This window comes from Aythya ferina (genome assembly GCF_964211825.1).
Source record: "Aythya ferina genome assembly, chromosome: 3".
Classification (NCBI taxonomy): Eukaryota; Metazoa; Chordata; class Aves; order Anseriformes; family Anatidae; genus Aythya; species Aythya ferina.
The window spans coordinates 98,083,124-98,103,731 of NC_140298.1; the positions used below are offsets into that span (position 1 = coordinate 98,083,124).

At 40.7% G+C, this 20,608-nt stretch overlaps 1 protein-coding gene across 5 annotated transcripts in view; it reads right to left on the reverse strand.

Annotated features, from left to right (window-relative positions):
* Nucleotides 1-20,608, reverse strand: part of ARHGEF10 (Rho guanine nucleotide exchange factor 10) — a 120,522-nt gene that overhangs the window by 86,917 nt on the left and 12,997 nt on the right. For all 5 annotated transcript variants that reach the window (XM_084515976.1, XM_084515978.1, XM_084515977.1 and 2 more), the window contains exons 3-4: nucleotides 1,836-2,006; nucleotides 272-562 (exon numbers count right to left, since the gene is read on the reverse strand). In XM_084515976.1, coding sequence (XP_084372102.1) covers nucleotides 272-562; nucleotides 1,836-2,006 — 462 coding nt within the window. The remainder of the gene's footprint in view (nucleotides 1-271; nucleotides 563-1,835; nucleotides 2,007-20,608) is intronic.

The window sequence follows — 20,608 nt, forward strand, 5'->3', positions numbered from 1 at the left end:
CATCTTAATTTAGCTATCTCAATCCTAATATGGCAAACAGAGTCCCATTAAAATGTTTACTTTTTCCCTGTCTTTTTGTTTTAATAAACCGATACTTCTGAGTCCGTCAAAATTTTAGTTCCTACTCCACAACAGAGTTATTCTATTTTGACACCAAATCCCCCAGAGATGTCAAGGCTGAGTGGTACATAAGCATTTACAAAGCAGCACAGGTATCTGAAGTTAAACAAGGATTCCCCATCAAATAAAATAAGCTGCGTAAATACAGTACCTTCTTCATCTACAGAAACACTGCGTATTATAACAGGGCTGGAGTATGCTGGCAGTATCAAAGGTAAATTGGATGGCACAGCATAGCCACAGGGCACGGGGACAGAATAGCCACCAGACACGTTCGGACTTGGAGGTTCTTCTTGAGGACTTGGTTCTGGGGAGGAGGATGGATCCTTTTCTTGCATTGGGGAAATATTTATGACTGAGTAGGGATTTACTTTTGTTGGAATGCCTTCTGCAGCAGGTTCTGATGCTCGCATCTCCCCATTTCTTTCTAAGGTATCAGCACCTTTAGTTAAAAAAAAAAAATAAAGGTTTTATTTTTATACCTTTTCAAGGTGCTTCATATTGTTCTTTGCAAATATACTAAACATTTATATGACCCCCACTATACAATCTGCTTACAGTCTATGACACAAAATTCCCACACAGTAATGTTCTCCAGCAGCAAAACAACTGGGTTACAAGAATGCCTTACAGAAAAACAATAATTTGATCCTAAATACAGGATAAGATTTCTGACAAGTGGCTAGGGTCCACTCTTGCTTGCCATAAGCACACAGCTGAAAACTGTCTTAAGCCCTCATGTTGCAAGTCATATTTTAGAGATATTTATGTCTTATATACACAAATACAAGAAACATTTTAGCAATAGCCATGAGCAAAGAAAAAGCTCACTGGAGGGATGCTCCTCAGAGAGCTGTCCTGAAAATGCTCTGATAAGAACAGGGGAAAGAAAATAACTTTTGAAGTTTTCCTCCTTGAAAATAAACTATTTTCTGATACACAAACTCCTTGGTATCTCTAGAGACAAGCTGGGGCACAGCGCAACCAAAGGCTACTCTGAAGCAAGCTACAGAATTGGATCCCAAGTGATCAGAAGCTTTCAAGCTGTAAGCACGTCTTCACAACAGGATGAGCAAACAAGAATTTTTCAGAGAAAAGTCATGTTTTAAGTTCCAGGTTGTCAATCTGCTCAGTCACCTGACGAGTTATTTATCTCTCATTGCCATGAGCACAATGACTGTTTACAAAAGGAAACTGGATCAAAGTCAGCCAAATCAGCTGTTGTCAATTTGAGCAGAATAGAGCGATTTCCAGAGCATACCTCAGCACTGGGAACATCTGCAAGTGCTGTAAAAAATATTTTAATGTCTAATAAAATAAGACCCCTGTTATGAACAAGATTCTTACATTCTGACTTTTTTTTTTTTATGCACGTCATACGATCAGCAACCATCAAGCTTAGCTGTGAAGGCAGACTATCTTGAGCCATCTTCTTGCTATTACAGGTCCAAGGGCATAGAAGGTTTCCTGGAGCATGGCATTATGACTGAGACAAGTACGTTGTTTTACACTGAACATGGATGGGAAACCTCAGAGGAATTGTGTGTGATCATCACTTGCCTTGTCAAATCTACCACGAGTACAGCTAGCACAAATAATCAAAACATTTGCACAGCTATTCCATAGATCTCTCTTTTTTGCAAGTATTTTTATTCCATCATCAATCTTGCCTCTTTACTTAGCCTAGAGATGCAGAGCCCGTCGCGGTGACTTACCGGTGCCATTAGCCTCTTGGTGCTCTGTGTTACTTCCAGGATCAGGAGGAGGTGGCACAAGGGCTTGTCTGTCTGCTTCTGGTATCTCATCTCCACTGTCGAAGTCAAACTGCTCTCCCTCGTCCTCTTCATCATCATTCGTACCCGTGGCTTTAGGCTCTTGCTCTAGAACTATGCAGAAAGACAAGCTTTGTTTTTTTTGCTCTCAGTAATGATGTCAGACGTTAGGCAGGTGCTCTGTGTTATGAATGAAGCCCATAAAATGACGCCCAAAAATGTTAGGTCACTGGAACAGAATAGAACTTTCTCAACATGTTGATACCCTCTGGCAATTTACAACAAACCCTTTAATATAACTAAATTACCTAGAAAGCGAGAGAAACTGGTAATACAGATACCTTTTTGTCCTAGTTCATTATGGCAAAAGCAAACAAGATTTATAAAAACATTAAAGCAGCTGATTCTTTAAACAAGAAAAGTTCATGAATTAATGTAGCTGGATAGGGACTCTTCTATATCAAATCACTCTCCCTTTCTAATTCCAATTTTCTATGCCCTTTCTTTCTTAACAGAATCAAAATGACAGCGACCGTAACTTTCTTCATGCACGTTAAAGAGCAGCAGATTGTTTTCCCTACCCCAATCTGAGACGGTGTGTTACGTGATGTCATTGGTTTAAATCTGTGGTAACCCCATTACCACACACTTCAGTCATCGAGGTGTATTTTGGTATGGGGGTTTTTAGCTGTGAAAAGCTAATGGCTTAAACAAATTACATCCCAACGTGGCTGGGACCTGAAGCATGTGGGTTATTTTTTTGTCTTTACCTATGAGCACCCTGCAGCACACCCCTGCTACCCCATGCAGGGGTGGGGAGCAGGAAGAAGAGCTGAGCAGTTTCCCTTGGTGCTGTTGTTCTTATCCACATGAGCACGAAGAACTCCTGAGGACTTAAAACCTCTCACTGCATTATTTACTGCTGTTTTTACCACGTATTTGCATCGCATGAAACCTGAGTGCAGGATCCAAAGCTGCTGCTGGAGGTGCTCTGTAGAGCATAGGGGGCCACTGCAGCTGCAAGGAGGGAAGCCCAAACCCCTCAGACCCTTCTGTTTCTACAAAAGGGCTTCACCCTTCCTTCCCTAGACCTGCCACAGCTGCTCTGCTACCATCTGCAAGGAAAATTTGTTATCAGACTTCTCCTTGCAGAAACATCTGTGGAAATTCTTCAGCCCAACCAACCTCCCAAGCTCCTCCCCAACGCCATTCTTATGCAGGAGTTCAACAACGCATTAAAATGTAATAAAAACACATAATTATAGGACAAAAATATATTTTAATAATGTCAACACACAAATATTTTATAAACATATTACTGAGGTTCATAGGGTTTTTCCCCCTCCTTCAGGTAACACGATATTAAAAACAAAGTCACGCAAGGACGGCTGGATCTCCTGAATCTGGACGCTTATCAGCTGTTCTGCCATGCAGGACTGCTTGGATTGTCATGGTAATCAGCATTCTTGCCAAGGCTTCTGTTTCTTCGGGCAGGCTGAGCCAGCATATTTTATCGCAGCCTCAAATAACAAGATCTTTCACGCAGTCTCTCTGTAGGAGAGAAAGCGAACTAATTGCAAAAATATTAAGGAACAAAAAAGGGGGTTCCCTGCATTTATGGTCACGGTCTGTGGCTGAGGCAGCAGGACGTTCAGTTTAATTTTGATGCCTTTTAAAACCCTTTTGTCAGAATGCCTTTGGATTGAGGCTTTTCATACTTGCTTTTGTCCATTAGCAATACTTTTTTTTCTGAAAGACGAAAAAATGCTACTGAGCTCTTCCAAACGACTCAAGAAAACCCCATAATTCTTCCTGATTCAGCATCCACCTGAACTGCCTCTGTACTCCTTGCTGCTAGCCAGGAAGGGGGAAAAAAAAGAAAAGAGGGGTTTTATTATTGTCGGTAGGTTTTTGTTCATTTTTTAAAGCTTTCAGTTTCTCTCTATAGTTCAAATTTAGTACTTCACAGGTTTTTGTTTTCCAAGTAGAGTGTTTTTTGGGATTACCAGTGCATGAAATAGTGGTTAGTCATCCAGACTAGGTAGACAAGTGAGAAGATGTCAGTCAGAAGTCAGTAACAGCCAGAGTATCACAACTTAAAGTGTGTGCACGGGCTACTCCTCTGGCTGTTCTATACAAGTGAGCATCAGCAGCAAACCCTACCAACACATAAAAAAGCTCTTCTGCATTTTGTGTAGCAGGAGAAGGAAGATGAGATAACCAGAAGGGGTTAAACTTGCTCTGCTCACTTCTATAGGGTTAGGCCACACTCCAAACTTAGGTGTTGCTCGAGCAGGGCTGAAGTAAGAGCAGTGAGCCCACCTGCTCACCAGAGGTCAGCTCTAGAATCCATACATTTAATTTATGAAATATCCACACCACGCAGGCAAACATCTAGGAAGCAACACGAAGTTTTGTGGCTGATAGTTACAGAGCTTCTGGATCCATTTTTTTTTTCTTAGGTATCTTAGGTAGCTTAGGTATCATATGCCTGGTTATTCTCTGCTCCAGCACTTTCACATTGATGCAATTCCCCAGGCACCTGAATCCAGCACAGTGTCATTTATCAGAGACAGACAACAACTGCCACTGGCAAAAAAAGGTAATTTGAGACACTAAAAGCAAAAGGAATGACTCAGGAGCCAGGAGCAAACCCTGGTCGGCTGAGGCACAATTTCCCTTCAATTTTCCTCTCCATCTCCCCCCAACAACCCAACCAACTCACACGTTATGACTGAGGGCAGAAAACCTAACAGAGAGTTGAGTTTCTCAACTTAGATTACAAACAAATAAATTGAAAGGTACTACCTGATCTTTTTTTTTTTTTTTCCTGTCATGTTTGCTAATGCTGCCCTGTTGTGTTTCCATTTACTTTGCATTGGAAATAAACAAGATGCAGAACTCTGTAATTGGGCACTACTGGATGGAAAGAGCCCCTAAACTGAATCAGTGGTGGGTTAGGATGAAAAAAAAAAGACATAAAGAAAGAAGTAGAGTTCTTTCCCAGATCATATATCCTTTAGTGATGGGCTACTGGAGACAAATAACCTCCCACCAAATAGTTTCAAAACTGTATTTTGGCTTTGCATCGCTCCCACTTTAGTTTAATCCTGCAGGTTAAATTAATTCTTTGAATTTAGTGATCCTGCCAGTTTCATATGCAAAAGCATTCTCCTTTGAACTTCTAATTTTATGGAAACAATTTATTTTAATAACAAAAATAAACAGAGGGTGGGGGTGATTTCCATTTGCTTCATGTGAAGAACTTCTCAGCGCTGCAGATAGAGACTGTTATACAAAAAAGACATTATGAGTAACTACAGTTTAGAAAATATGTACTGTTTCTACATTTTTTTTTTTGTGTTACATCAAAACAGCACTAACAAGAAAACACATTTTTGCTCTTGGAAAGTTCTACAGCAAATTAGGAAGACACAAAACATAGTTAAGCTTGACCTGAATCTGACTACCAAAAAAAGCCACCATGTATCTTGCAAAATGTAATGCTCGTGAAGACAGTTACAGTTCCTCCAATCCTTTAGGTGTAAAGCAGAAAGTGGATTTCCAGGCAATTGTGACTGCAGAAAAATACGTGGTGGGAGGGGAGAGTGGTAAGTGGTGTCCAAAGATGACAACTTTTTAACATCACTTTAAAATTCATTATTTTTTGGCCTAAGTAATATTCATTTGGCATTATAGAGTCTGCCTGAAATTGCTTTGAATAATTAAATTGGTTACTAAAAATCCAATTTGCCTTTTCACTACTACTCACATTCTTAAACTTTCCAAGTGCCAGCCAGAGCAATGAGAATACAATAATTGATTAAACCTCTTCATCCTATGCCAATACCATTCTGTGGGGAATTACTTCTCTTCCTTTAAATCTATATTTGGAGTTTTCAAACATGGGAAAAGAAATCTGAAATACAAAAATGTCCTTCAGGGTTAAATGTGAAAATGTGAATTTTGAATTAAAAGAAGGAATAAATACTCTCATAATCGTTAGCACAGCACATGAATTTATGACTTTTCTGTGGTATGTTATTCAGGGAAATTATTTTTTCTTAAGCTGACTTCAAAAACAAGCTAACTTAGGCTATGTTTACAGAGACCTGCTGGGGCATAAGCAAATTTAAACAATTTTATTTTGTTCTACCAATTGTGAAACATTCTTGGCACCATCTGCTTTCCCATTCATTTTCCTTAAACTATTTATAGTTTAATAGCACAGATAAATAGTTAGATAAATAGAGTGGCATTAATTTTAAAGCTGAGATGAGGCTAGTGAAGCTTCACTAATAATTTTCTTTTAGAGATAATACATAATTAAAACAAAATAGATCAGCACTTACCCTTTGAATGCATGTGAAGCAAACACACTTTGAATACAGTGCAAACAAAGGAGAAAGTGGAAAAAAAAGTAAAACTGACTTTCCTTGCAATCACATAAATCAGAGATGATCCTAAAGAAGTCAGTTGAGTTTTTTTCACAGAAAACAAAGATAAATGAAGAAATGATCAGAACCCTAAGCAGGAACAATTCAGCAGTCTGGGACACTGTGACAGTAACTCTGGAAGCCCTGGACATAAGAAGACACACCACCATCAAAAATACTTGCATTTGAACATGCCTGTTTTAAGGTTTTAACAGTGCCTTTGCAGACTGAAAGAAGGCTTCTGCATAATCAGGAACGTAGTCATTGCAATCTGCTGTAGTTTTTTTGTTTTGTTTTTAAATAAAGGTTAGCAAAGAACTATGGAACGAAAAGAGAAAATGCATCTACTATATTTGAAAAACTCCACAACAAAGAACGGCCCAAAGACTGCAGGACATAGTAGATATCCATGCTGCCAGAAGGGAAAAATCCTTTCCCTTTTTCCCTTTAGCAAGCAGTTTTCTTCCAATGCACTTTTTTTTTTCTCCTCAATTTTGCCTCTGGAATGTCTGTGATCTCTGTCATATATTCACTGAATGCCAAATTCTCTCTTTTTTTTTTTTTTTTCTTAAGGATATGATAAAAGTGACTGAAATATTTATCATCAACTACACTGACCAAAAGAAGTAGACATTGTTTCAGATGGAAAATATCATTTAGTGAAAAAATATTAATGCAGTTGAAACTAAAGCAAACTGGAAGGAGCTGCTTGTTCTTATTCTGATGTGCAATCTGAAAACATTTCTCTTTTCCACTCATGTAATTTGGATTGTCACTAGATGTTTAGGACAACACAGACCTGCCGTCTTCCTTCAAACTGAACTCCATGAATACTGTAACTTGCTACAAATTCTTGAGTATCCTGAAATAGGAAAAAGTTTTTACTAAAATCATTTACTAGCTTAAATACATTTAGATATTACAAAATGTAAAAGCAAAGCTTTTACATTTTACATTTATTTTAATTTTTACAAATTAAAGCAAACAGCCAGGGATAACAATTCAAGTATTTATTATTTAACCTTGATGCATTCCAGAGATGTTCTCCTCAGCTCTCTTTTAAAGTGAAAGATATGTTTGCTATTTCAAACCCTTATTTCTCGGTAGTTAGAGTCTGCCCAGTTCCTTATGTAAGTATACCAGACACCACACAGAAACAAGGAATGGAACTGTCTGGATTTTAGTGCTCTGCTGTATTCTAACCAGGAAAGTGCTCTTCATTAAAGTAACTGAAATAAATAGAAGTAAAAATATCTTCATGAAAATAAAGGAAAGCCTCAAAATGTAACTTTCTACTGGAATATATATTAAAAAAATCTTGATTCCAGGATAAAAATCCTGACTCCAGAAGGAAAAAGAATTACTCTCCCCCAACCTGAAAACAATTCCAGAAACTGTAATGTTTCTGGAATACCCACTTCCCATGTGGCTAAGTATATAAGCAGGAATAGATGAAAGTAGATACTTATTTTTCTGTCTCTTTCAAAGCCAGCCTCAAGACAGATCTACTATTACAGCTGTAGAAAGAGAAAAAATGCACATAATTATGAATATAATCTCTCCTTAACAAAGGTAGAGCTGTGAGCTCTGTTTCTTTTTAGAGTATCATAACAGTAAATAACTGTTTTTAAAATTATTATTACTTTTGTAAAACTAACAATTTGGGCCCCGATACATCATGCTGACCACACTTCAAAATGAATGGGCGCTAGAGCTGTTCAGTTTATATTTCAGGTGAAATTTTGTAATTCACTTGATACTTGTCTGTCCTGAGAAATGATAGGAATTACAAGGAAGAAGCTTAATTGCTACTGCAAAAATTTTCCAATTTGGCCAACTTGCAAACCTTTGAAAAACTGCCGTTGATTCATGTTCAGCTGAAACTTTTAAAAGGCTGTTAAAAGATTCGGTCACCACTCGATTAATCCTCACAGCTTTTCAGTGCTGATTAGATTGCATTACTACAGCTAGAAAGCAACAAAATATTTTCTAGCTGCTCACATCTCCCACTTGAGACAGGGACTTCTTCAGTACCAGGAGAGAGAACTGCACTTGAACATTCTTTCGCTGTGGTACTTGGCCTGAGTGCCTCTCTCCTGCTTTTGTCCCCGAGCACCTATGCAGGAAGAAAGGTGAAGAAGAAAGCCAGCTGGCTCACATGTGCCTTGCTAAATAGCTGGATAGGGAAGGATGGGGACAAGTAAGGTGACTGGTGAGGCTGGAGTTCTGGGTGAGAGGGAGACAGCACTTCTGTGGTTAAGGAGGTCTGGCACCAGCAGAAGAAACAAGGACTCATACAGGAGACACCACTGCAACAGCTCCTTTAAAAATAATAGGCAGTCAAGCCATTATAAACTGTTTCCACAATGAAAAAATAAAAAAGCACAACTTTTTAAATTATTCAAGTAACTTTCATGCTTGGAATTTCTAATGCCCATTCAAGATCCCCTGGAGCATGCTGTGCTAAGAGCAAGCAGAAGCAATGACAGCCTCTGAGGTACTGTATCAGTACTTAAACGAACCAAAGGGCAGAAGAGGACAGCTGGCTTTCAGGAACCACCATTTACTGGCACTTCAAGGCCACTAACTGACCATTTCCATAAGTATGCCCTTCTGGGTGTGCATATCTGCAACTCTTTTTCCAGAATGTTCTCGAGCACCAACCTCCACACTGCTCAGTGACCTCCAACTGCTGATCACGGCTTTAAAGGATGAAGCCAGGCTGCAGAGATACTGTAATGGAGCATTTTTGCTCAAGACATCTTCAACAAGACACAAACATCCAGGAACAAACATCCAGGAGCTACCTCATCACGTCAGGACTCAGCAAACTCAGATGCTCTCCCTCAGTCCTACACCTGTGGAAAGGACGGCGGTGCATGGCCTCCTCCTCTCCCTGTGTGTAGCCTCCGGGCCCTATCTCCTCCACAGCACTGGCAGGAGGAGCCCTGAGGCCTGTCCTGGTTCCTGCCAAGATGCCACCACAATGTGTCACCACAACAAGATGTCATCACGACAGCTGAGCACCCTCCATGCCACGGCATGGGGTCAGACATGATGGCAGTTGAGGAGAAAGGCCCTCCACAAACAGGTGCCTCAGCTGTGCTTCTTACGCTTTTCCAGCACACCACTAATACCCACAAATTAGCTCCTTGTACAGTCACACAGGTGGAAAGCGTCTCCTTTGCTGGAAAGGAGAAAAAAAGTCTAACCCAAAACCCAAAAACACGTGAACTCAGTTTACTTCCCTGGAAAGCAGATGGGAGCCAGAGGCTTTCATTCCCCACTCACATGCAGTTGGGCTAAGCTGGTGTTACAGGAAACCCAGGTCCCCGTGGCATAAAAGCGTTGCTAATTACTCAAAGCTCACACACATCCAAAGCATGACCACAACGTGAGCATTAAAGGTCTCTACGGGAAACAGTCACGAAAAACAAACAAAACAAAACAAACAGCACATATTCAGAACAAGGAGCGTTTCCAGTGGTGGAAACAAAAGCAAAACCACACAAATTAACAGGCTCTCCCTTCAAATAAACAACAAAGAAATAAGTAAAAACCTCTCTTCAGTATTTCATAAACATACAAATTACATACTAATTACATTGACAAGAATGTACAACAGAAACTACTCTTCTGGATAAAAAGCAAACTTCAACCTCAAGTCAGAAGAACGATGAATCTGCCTGTTCAAGCTTAAGAAAGAGGCTGCTACCAACAGCAGCAGATGTTCGGAAAGATTTACACAGATGGCTCACAATGCTAAAAATTAAGCTTGAAGTTAGCTAAAAATTAAGAGTTGCAAAAACCAAAGAGGTTAAAACAAAAACCTTAGGTATGAACTAGGCTGCCCAGAGAGTACCAGCAGCAACATGAACAGACCTGTTCTCCCTGACTCCACAGGATGCACTTCAACGCTGGCTATACTTATGTTTTGACAGGACAAGGGGCAATGGCCACAAAATGGAGCACAGGAAGTTCTGCACCAATATGAGAAAGAACTTCTCCATGGTGAGGGTGACGGATCACTGGGACAGGCTGCCCAGAGAGGTTGTGGAGTCCCTTTCTCTGGAGATACTCAAGGCCCGTCTGGATGCCTACCTGGGCAACCTGCTCTAGGGAATCTGCTTTGGCAGGGCAGTTGGACCCGATGATCTCTGGAGGTCCCTTCCAACCCCTACAGTGCTGTGATTTACAAAGGCTGCTACATGAAACCAGCATTTCGTGGCTGTTTAACTGCCTTCATACTCTGCACACTGACGATCACTGGTATTGAGTGCCACTACCAGAGGCCAAATGCTGGTCCCTGGAAGAAACCATCTTTTCCACCTCAGAAGTGTATGTGTAGGTTCCGCCATTAATATTTCACCAAGAAACGTCACTGATGTACAGAGAGGCAAGTCTTTAAAATGAGAGGCTGCTAGGACAGTATGAATGGGTATTATTTTGAAATCTGCATGAATGCATGATAGATCCCTGTCTACACTTAAAACACATCAGTATTAAAGGCTATTGACTTTCCATTGGTACTGAAGGGGTTATCATAGAATATCCTGAGTTGGAAGGGACCCTTAAGGATCATCAAGTCCAACTCTTGACACCGCACAGGTCTACCCAAAAGTTCAGACCATGTGCCTAAGTTCACAGTCCAATCTCTTCTTAAATTCAGACAGGCTCGGTGCAGTGACCACTTCCCTGGGGAGCCTGTTCCAGTGTGCAACCACCCTCTCTGTGAAGAACCCCCTCCTGACGTCCAGCCTAAATTTCCCCTGCCTCAGCTTAACCCCGTTCCCGCGGGTCCTGTCACTAGTGTTAATGGAGAAAAGGTCTCCTGCCTCTCGACACCCCCTTACGAGGAAGTTGTAGACTGTGATGAGGTCTCCCCTCAGCCTCCTCTTCTCCAGGCTGAACAGGCCCAGTGACCTCAGCCGTTCCTCATACGTCTTCCCCTCCAGGCCTTTCACCATCTTCGTAGCCCTCCTCTGGACACTTTCCAACAGTTTCATGTCCTTTTTATACTGTGGTGCCCAGAACTGCACACAGTACTCGAGGTGAGGCCGCACCAGCGCAGAGTAGAGCGGGACAATCACCTCCCTTGACCTACTAGCGATGCCGTGCTTGATGCACCCCAGGACACGATTGGCCCTCCTGGATGCCAGGGCACATTGCTGGCTCATATTCAACTTGCTGTCTACCACGACCCCCAGATCCCTCTCTTCTAGGCTGCTCTCCAGCGTCTCATCGCCCAGTCTGTACGTGCAGCCAGGGTTTCCCCGTCCCAGGTGCAGGACCCGGCACTTGCTCTTATTGAACCTCATGTGGTTGGTGATCGCCCAGCTCTCCAACCTGTCCAGATCCCTCTGTAAGGCCTTTACGCCCTCATTTGAGTCCACAACTCCTCCAAGTTTGGTGTCATCAGCAAAGTCCACAACTCCTCCAAGTTTGGTGTCATCAGGGTTCCACCACATCACACTGCTGTGGTCACTGGACTGAATCCATGTAAACGCCACCTCATCTAACACGAGGAAGAGACATCAAAACAGAGAAACTACACATACAGCATGACATGGCTGTTGCTAGTGATACGTGTAGCTGAGCACAGCCAACGCTGTCGTTTATAGGAATTGCTGAACTCGCCCTGCAACATACTGCCAAAAGCACAGCCCGTACATGGAAAAAAACAGTGAGCGTTCATAAAATGGAAATCAAACAGCAGAAGGACAAGTCACTGGGAAAAATGAAGCATCCAGCTCTGGAAGAGGAGAGAAGGAGCATGTTGGCTAACCACAGGATGCAAGCGTCATGTGAAGAAAGAAAGACAAATGAGGATTTTCTAGGAAAACTTTTTGACCACACAGTTGATATATTTGTGGGAAAATTACCATTTTTTTAATAATATCTCCACAAGAAAGCACAATCTGGCTTGTCCTTTACTTCTCTACTTTTTCATCTATTATATATAGTTTTCCAAATGATTGTTTTTAAACTGAAGCAGTTCTTGTTTAATTGTTTAAGGAATATGCCTTTCTCTACTACAGCCTGTTTAATTCTAATTAGCAGTCAGAAGCTGCTGCATCATCTGATAATAGTTTGAACTGAAATGACTTGGGAGTCCCACAAGGCAGGAAGTGTCACTTATTCTAGGGGTCAAAAGCACGTAGACCATGAGAGATCCTACTTCCACAGAAAGAAAACACACAGTTCAGGTACATAAACTGTATATCATACAAAAAAGAGCTAGAACCCACACAAAGCAAAAGCCGAAGTACTTTAGGTCTTGGACTGTGTTTAGCAACATCCGTCCACCAGCCTGACACATTTTGGATATGAAGTAGCAAGGGGTTTGCCTTCAACTTTGGATTACATTTCTTTCTCCTACTCTGTCAGCACCATGCCTTCACGTGATGTAGGCAAAAGGAAATCTGTACTCTGGATCATTAGGCCAGGGCTCAACAACCATTTATCCAGCAATGTCAAAACGGAAACATTTGCAGCCACTCCCAAAAGCAGAGCTTTTAACACCTAAAAACCTTGACCTTCCTTGGAAGTGTTCACACGCTTAGCCTCCTTCCTTCAGTGGTAATGGCCGAGGTGAGGTCCAGAAGCTGCATGCTGCTTTGGAGATTGATTTGTCTTTTTGGACACACTGCAATAGGTTACTTTTCCCCAAAGATAATTCTACCTAACACTGCTCTCAAAGCAGTGCAGGCAACCTTTATCTTCTCAATTTACTCTAAACAAGGAAAGACTTTAGAGACGCATCTTTTAACAGAGACTATCATCTGGTACTACAGAAAAATGTATATGCTAGTACAGAATGGTTTTGTGTTGTAAACTTAGGAAAAGCACTGGAAATATGTTGGGTTTTAGCTGGCTTCTCACCTAATTTCTGTTGTTCTTTCTTTCCTCAGATTACAGAGCACTAAAAGATAAACTGAAATGTAAACGAACTTTAATACACACGCTAAAGTATGATAAATTCATTATCCCAGAAACTAATGGGGAAGAAGTAGTTAACATTAATGCAGGGTTTCAATCCCCTGTTTTTAAGCTCTTTTCCACCTTGTTACGTTAACAATAAGGATCAGCAGTATTGCCTGCCTGATTTCAAACTTTATTTCAGGCTACCATGGGTATGAATCATCTGATCTCTGGCTTTGGTTTACAGGCTCAGTGGGGGAACTCCCCTAGGCACAGTCAGCAGGAGTATAGCTGCTCACAAATCCTGGCTACCACAGCTCACTGAGGTGGGCATGGGTGATTGCTACAGCCTGCCAAGCTCGAGTTTTATAGCATTCCCACCAAGTATTGTTTCACTGTGTCTTTGGAGCTCTTCTTTGTCCTAACATACGAAGGTTCTGCTGTAATTCAAAGTACATCTGTGGACTTCAAGCAAACTCATGAAAAAACAGCAATTCTTACCATCCAGATTCACTAACCAAGCTCTCCAAAATTCTGTTTCACAATATCCTTTTAACAAAGCTTTCACCAGAAACTCCATCACCTCAGTATATATATAGGCTTGAGCTGGGCAATGGTGGTGTTTCCCTGGGATCTTACACTCCATTGGCATCAGAGTCCTTCTCATCACCTCATTTCATCAGCTATGGAAGGGAAAGAAAGCTCTGCATTGGCTCCAGAACCGGCCATAGACAGCTGACATAACCAAACCTCGTGCTTCATTGCTGTAGCCAGTCCACTTGGGAAATCACAAAGGGATTCCTTCCAACATGACGAGTCATCTTAAGCACTCAGCTGGCAAACATTCCTCATATGCAAACATGAGAGGGTCACTGAAACAGATAATCAGATATGCAAGAGCACTCACAGCCAATGTTAATTTTACTTCCACTGTACTCTGCAATACCAGAGACCACAAAGACCCCCTGGACACTTTCACTAAACCAATTCACCACTCCCGGGACAACTTCAAGTGTCAGCATCTGGATTTCCCTTTGTCTCCCACTGCAACAGCCACACACACTCAGTGAAAGCCACTTCTCAGCATGTGCATCTCCATGGCCCAGCAACGCAAAGATCCTTCTTTCAGTTCCTGGCAAAACCTGTGCGAGCTTAAGAAGATTTTTCAGGAACTTTCATGCTTTCACCTAATCAGTTACTGAGCAACAACGGACTGTTTAACAACAGGATGTATTCCTGCAAAGACCCTTCTTTAACTGCCTAAATCATCTTCTGGATTTCACAAAACCATGACAAGGTCTCATTTCCTTCAGTGAGAAAGGAGAAACTATACGGAGGGTTGTAGGGCTTTTTCCCAAAAATATTCATGAAGTGCATTTTCTAGGCGTAGCTTCAGTTCCTCTCTGCAGAGAAAGCAAGCAGCACCTAATAAATGTTTCATTCAATAATTCAGACACTCTATCTAACATACCATAATGCAAACAAGTTTTTGCTGGCTCTCATACACAAGATAAAAGAATTCTAACAATGTATAAAAAAACTAATCTCTCTACGTAAACTCTACAGTTGGAGTCATTGCAGCAGTCTAAGGCATGGTTAGTGAGTATTTACTGGGATCTGTGACATGGAACTAAACCAAGCCAAACAAAAATCCCTCAGTTATTTGGCAGCAATTTATCCTGGCCAGTTAGCACTGGATACAAATCCCAAAATGGCAAAAAGAGGCAAAGAAGAAAAAAAAATATTCATAACTTTATTTGTGTGCTGACTCATTGTTGGAAATTAAAATTTTGGAACTTAGCTTCCATAAATATTCCTTGCAAGATACCCCTAATTCCTTTAAAGTTTGCTTCTTCATCTTCATATTCTTTCTTCAGAAAGAATATTAATTACCCCAGAAAAAAATAAAAAAATAAAAAAATTGTTGTGTTGGCATCCCTAGAATCCCCTTATCTCTTCATCAACTGTCCTTTTCAATCAGTATATCTGGACCTTCTCCCTACACATAGCTGAGCAAGTTAAATCCAGATGTGAAGTCATATTACAAAGCAGCTGAATGAATAAGAAAAAAAATACACCCTAAAAGTTATTATTCAGAAATAAAGCATTAAATATGATCAAAATGATAAAGTTAACCTCTCAGTTCCATGACAGTGAATCACATTTCATCTAACAAATTATAAACATCCAACAAAAAAAAATTACAGCATTACTTCTAAGAAAAGAAAATATAATTAAATCTTAAATTTTGTTTTCTTTGTAGATAATAAAAACAGAAATAAGTTTAATTAATCTATTTCTCTTCATTTTTTCCCCAACTCTCAAATATGTTTGGCTTGAAGAAAAACACATGATTAGGAGGGACGTGTGACACTGTAACTGCATTTCTGCAATGGAAATATTCTTGTTACTCTTTGTTACACAGCTTGTCTTAATTGTCACACGAAATAATTGATCCTTACCTTAACCAGTGCATTTTCCTTTATTTACTGAGAGCAACGTGATCTTTAGAAACAAATAAATTGTTCTATTACAAATGGGATGTCAGACACCAGCAAGCTATTGCTGGCTTCAGAAACAAGGGACCATTCATAACTACAATTCATATTCTGTTCTCATTCTCCTGAAATCTTGGCTCCCCCTTTACCATCATTTGTAACTGTCTGCATGCTGAAAATAGATATCTAACAAACAATGCCATTTAGCCTAAGACCAACTCCCTTTATAGCTGCAGTTTAATTTAAACAATGTTCTTATTTCAATCCCCCAATCATGCTAAGTAACATCTTTTTGTCCTACTTTAGCCTGAAACACAAGCACATTTTCCCCACTGTTCTTTGCTTCCATAAACTAAACCATAAAATAGACTAGTGATTTTCTTGACAAAAGCCCCTGTTTAACTGCCTCTGATTTCTGTGTCAGTCACAAAATCAGCTTGTTACAACAGCTAAAACCTAAATAAACTATGAGATCCTTCACTAAACAGGACAAAAGTTAACTGAATCATCTAAATTATTTTTATATAAATACATAAATACATATTTCATGGAATAAAAAGTTCCCCTAGCAGAGAAATACAGTTATCTCTTCAGTACAACATTGCAACTACTCAGCTGCTCCTTAATCCCTAACCAAGGGTTCTTCTGATTATTTTTTTTCTTGGAATATGCAGTCACCTCAATGGGACCTTTCATGAAAGTACAGTTATTCCTACTTTTGTCTTACTGGAGAGCGCACTGAGATTCAAGGCAGACTTCCTTGTCAGGGACAGAGGAATGACGACTACTTTACTGTTCCAGCACTGGCAGGAAAACAAACAAACAAACAAAAAAAGCAGGAAGACACAATCACAGCACTTGGTCACATACAGGATATCCAGATTTAAGCCCTTGGCCTCCTCGCTTTATATCTTGCCGTAATGGGAATAAAGAAATATCCCACTTGCAGCCCTAGAGAGCTGATCATTTACATATAAAGTTGTATAAAATCTCCTAGACACCGGTTGTGAAAACATATATTTATTTTTTTTCAGCTTAAAAAACACATGGAAATGTCTCTGTTTCAACCCACTGAAGCACATTTAAATCCACAATCTTCGGCAGAACAGAACAAAATTTCTCACCTGGCTTTACTCAAAGCATTGGAGACAGCGGTGCAAGTCAGTAAAAGAGGTGAGAAAACACACAGGCAGCTTTAACAGCACCTCGTGTTTCCCAAATGAAGTAGAGTGACGGATGATTGTCTCTCAGGTACAGAGTGTTTGGCATTCAACTACACAGTTGAATTTTGCACATGGAAATTTGCACACGGAGAATAAGGAGTTGGTTGGTGACAGCCAACACAACTTCATTAAGGGCCATGTTCTGCCTGACAAATCTGGTGGCCTTCTACGCTGAGTTTATAGCATTGGTGGATAGCAGAAAAGCAACTGGCATTACCTACCTGGACTTGTACAAAACATCTGACACTGTCCCCCGTGATATCCTTGTCTCTAAATTGGAGAGACATGGATTTGATGGGTGGACCACTCGGTGTGTGAGGAATTGGCTGGACGGTCACACCCAAAGAGTGGTGGTCAACGGCTCAATGTCCAGGAGGAGATCAGTAACAACTGTGCGATGCAGTTGACACCCTGGAGGGAGGGGATGCCATCCAGAGGGACCTGGGCAGGCCTGAGAGGTGGGCCTCTCAGTGGGTGTTGAACCTCATGAGTTTCAGCAAGGCCAAATGCAAGGTCCTGCACCTGGGCCAAAGCAATCCTAAGCACAAATATAGGCTGGGCAGAGAACGGATTGAGAGCAGCCCTGAGACGGACCTGGGGGTGTTGGTTGACAAGCAGCTCACCGTGAGCCAGCAATGTGTGCTTGCTGCCCAGAGGGCCAACCATATCCTGGGCTGTATCAAAAGCAGCGTGGCCAGCAGGGTGAGGGAGGTGATTCTCCCCCTCTGCTCTGCTCTCATGAGACCCCACCTGGAGTGCTGCGTTCAGCTCTGGGGCCCACAGCACAAGAAGGACATGGATGTATTAGAATAAGTCCAGAGAAGGGTCACAAAAATGTGCAAAGGGCTGGAGCACCTCTCTTACAAAGACAGGTTTGAGGGAGTTAGGGTTGTTCAGCCCGGAGAAGAGAAGACTCCAAGGAGACCTTACAGTGGCCTTTCAGTAAAGGGGACTACAGGAAAGCTGGGGAGGGACTCTTTGTCAGGGGGTGTTGTGATAGGACAAGGAGTAATGGCTTTAAACTAAAAGATGGTAAATTTAGATTAGATATAAAGGAGAAATTCTTTACTCAGAGGGTGGTGAGGCACTGGCACAGGTTGCCCAGAGGAGCTGTGGATGCCCCATCCCTGAAGGTGCTCAAGGCCAGGCTGGATGGGGCTTTGGGCAACCTGGTCTGGTGGGAAGTGTCCCTGCCCATGGCAGGAGGGTTGGAACTAGGTTATCGTTAAGGTCCCTTCCAACCCAAACCATTTCTGTGATTCTAACAAATTCATTCCCATGATGTTCTTGTATTGAATACTGAAATTCTACTATTTCATTTTAACATAAATAATTTTCATTTCCTCTAAATACATAGCAAAACATACCATCTGCTCCTGACTCCAGAACTGTACTACAATGGAGCCATGCTCCAAGCCTCCTCACTACACATAAACCTACCTTGAAAGACTCAATTAATTACAGAACAGAGCATAGGTCTTAAAAATGTTGTAAAAGGCAACTTAGTTTAGGGTAACTGGGATGAATTGTTGACAAGCATACTCAGGAAGTAAACCCAATGTTTCTAATAATTTTCACAGAAATCACATGAGACCATGTCACATGAATGTGAAGAATACGGGAACAGAGAAAAAGGGACACATTCAGAGAATGAAGTGCAAAACCAGGAGCCTGTCAGACACAGAGTCCCTACCCTGCCCCACTTCCCTTAGGCAAGAAGCTTCTCAGGTGTCCATCCCCTGGGACTGACAGAGATGCCTTCCCTTGTAAAACAGGCCTGATAAAGACCCAAACACTTAAGGAAAAAGGCTTTCACTTTGCATGTCCTTGCTGTAGGGACAGGTTTGGTTAACTCCACACCAATGCAGCAATCAATTAAAAACATTCTTGTAACTTACAGCCAGGATAAAATCTGTTTTTGTTCAGATTTTAAAGAAGAAAATGATTTCTATTTTATTTCACAAAATAGCCAGGGAAATTCCTATGCATATACACGTTGACGAAGTGAACCCAAGCTAGTACTGTCATCTCAAGTGCCAATTTTGAAGCAGCTTCCAGGTTATTCTCTTAGCCAAGGAAGCCTTTGCATTGACTCTCCTCCAGCAGCACTGTGGCTACTAACACATACATTCATTCAGAATATGTACAAAGAAAAATAGCAGGCAGTTTTTAATCACTGCTAGAAGAATTACTTTTTAAAAACATTCTGGAGGAAGGAACATACAGGCATGTAAGACTTTTTTTATTTTTTTTAATTTTTATTTTTTTTTACTGAAGTTCTTCAGTACTTGGATTTGCTCTGGGGTAAAGGAATTAACTAGCACAAACTTGTCATTGCCTAATTAACCATGCATGAATGGAATGTCCAAACAGCTATAAGCAGCTATGTTGCATAAGGATAATAAATGAAATAAATAAAGGTTAAATTCCTTTTTTTTTGTGGTCATATTTTCCTATCATATGTAGGTTTTTCCTTTCGAGAAGTGGAAGAAGCTGCCCTATTACTGACCTTAACTGCACCTGAACTCACATTTCTCAAACAAGGTAGAGATTCAGATGATTATTGCTAAAGAGAAGACGTTATTTAATATGAATTTAATTGCATAGCTTTCACATATATTCTTACAATATCCCTATTGCAAAGATGAAGGCTTACCATTATTTTACCCCTTTTTATACATAAGGACTGATACAAATAAGTTTGTAGAAGTTCCTTGCCCAAAGACACAGGAAACCTATTAAGTAAGTACAAAAATGAGATTTATAGTACAGGGTATACACTGTAAGTTAGAAAAGAATCCACATCACTTTCAACTTATGACAAAATAGTTTGCTATTTGATTTGTCACCACAGTTCAGGACTTTAGTTACGCAACAGCTAAAAAGATATGTAGTATGTTGCAGAGGGTCCTGGATGCAGCACACCATGGGAACTTCATCCTCACTGCAAACCACAGTAATCACCCATCTGCCCACATTCTGCTTAGCACTTCTGAATAGACCCTATGGGTCTGGCAGAGTATATGCACACCAAGAAAAAAAACCTCAACCATTATAAAGCAGTTCTATACCTTTTCGTCTTTTAATCCAGGTATGTGAATTTGCAGTTGTACTTGGCCCTAAAATTTCCACCTGCTACCCAACTGCAAAATAAGAACTACCTAGGAAGTGAATTAAAGTGTATTTTAGTGTAATTAAAATTTACATTCACTGAGATACCCTTTATAAATATGCTTTTAAAAAGAAATTGCATTGGTAAAATTAAAAAAATATTATAATTCTGATAACTTTGGACAAAACTTTTTCAAATGACAGGGAAAGAATCCACTGACACAAGATGAGGCAGAACAGTACCTTGAGCAGAATCTCAATTTATGTTAACAAGTCTAATGCCAGCATATTAAGGAGAAACAGGTCTGAAAATAAGTATGGTATACATAGTTCCATATGGCATGAAGAGCTTTGCAGCTGAATTCTGGAATCCTATTGAACTATGTGGCCCTGAATTTTTGTCAGTGCCCCAAGTACTGACAAGCTGTACGAAGTTCGGGCTGTTGCCACAATTATTAGAAGTCTTCGAACAATGGCAGCTCCTCCTCAAGTGGAAATATTGATTCCTTATGGATGACTCCTTCTCC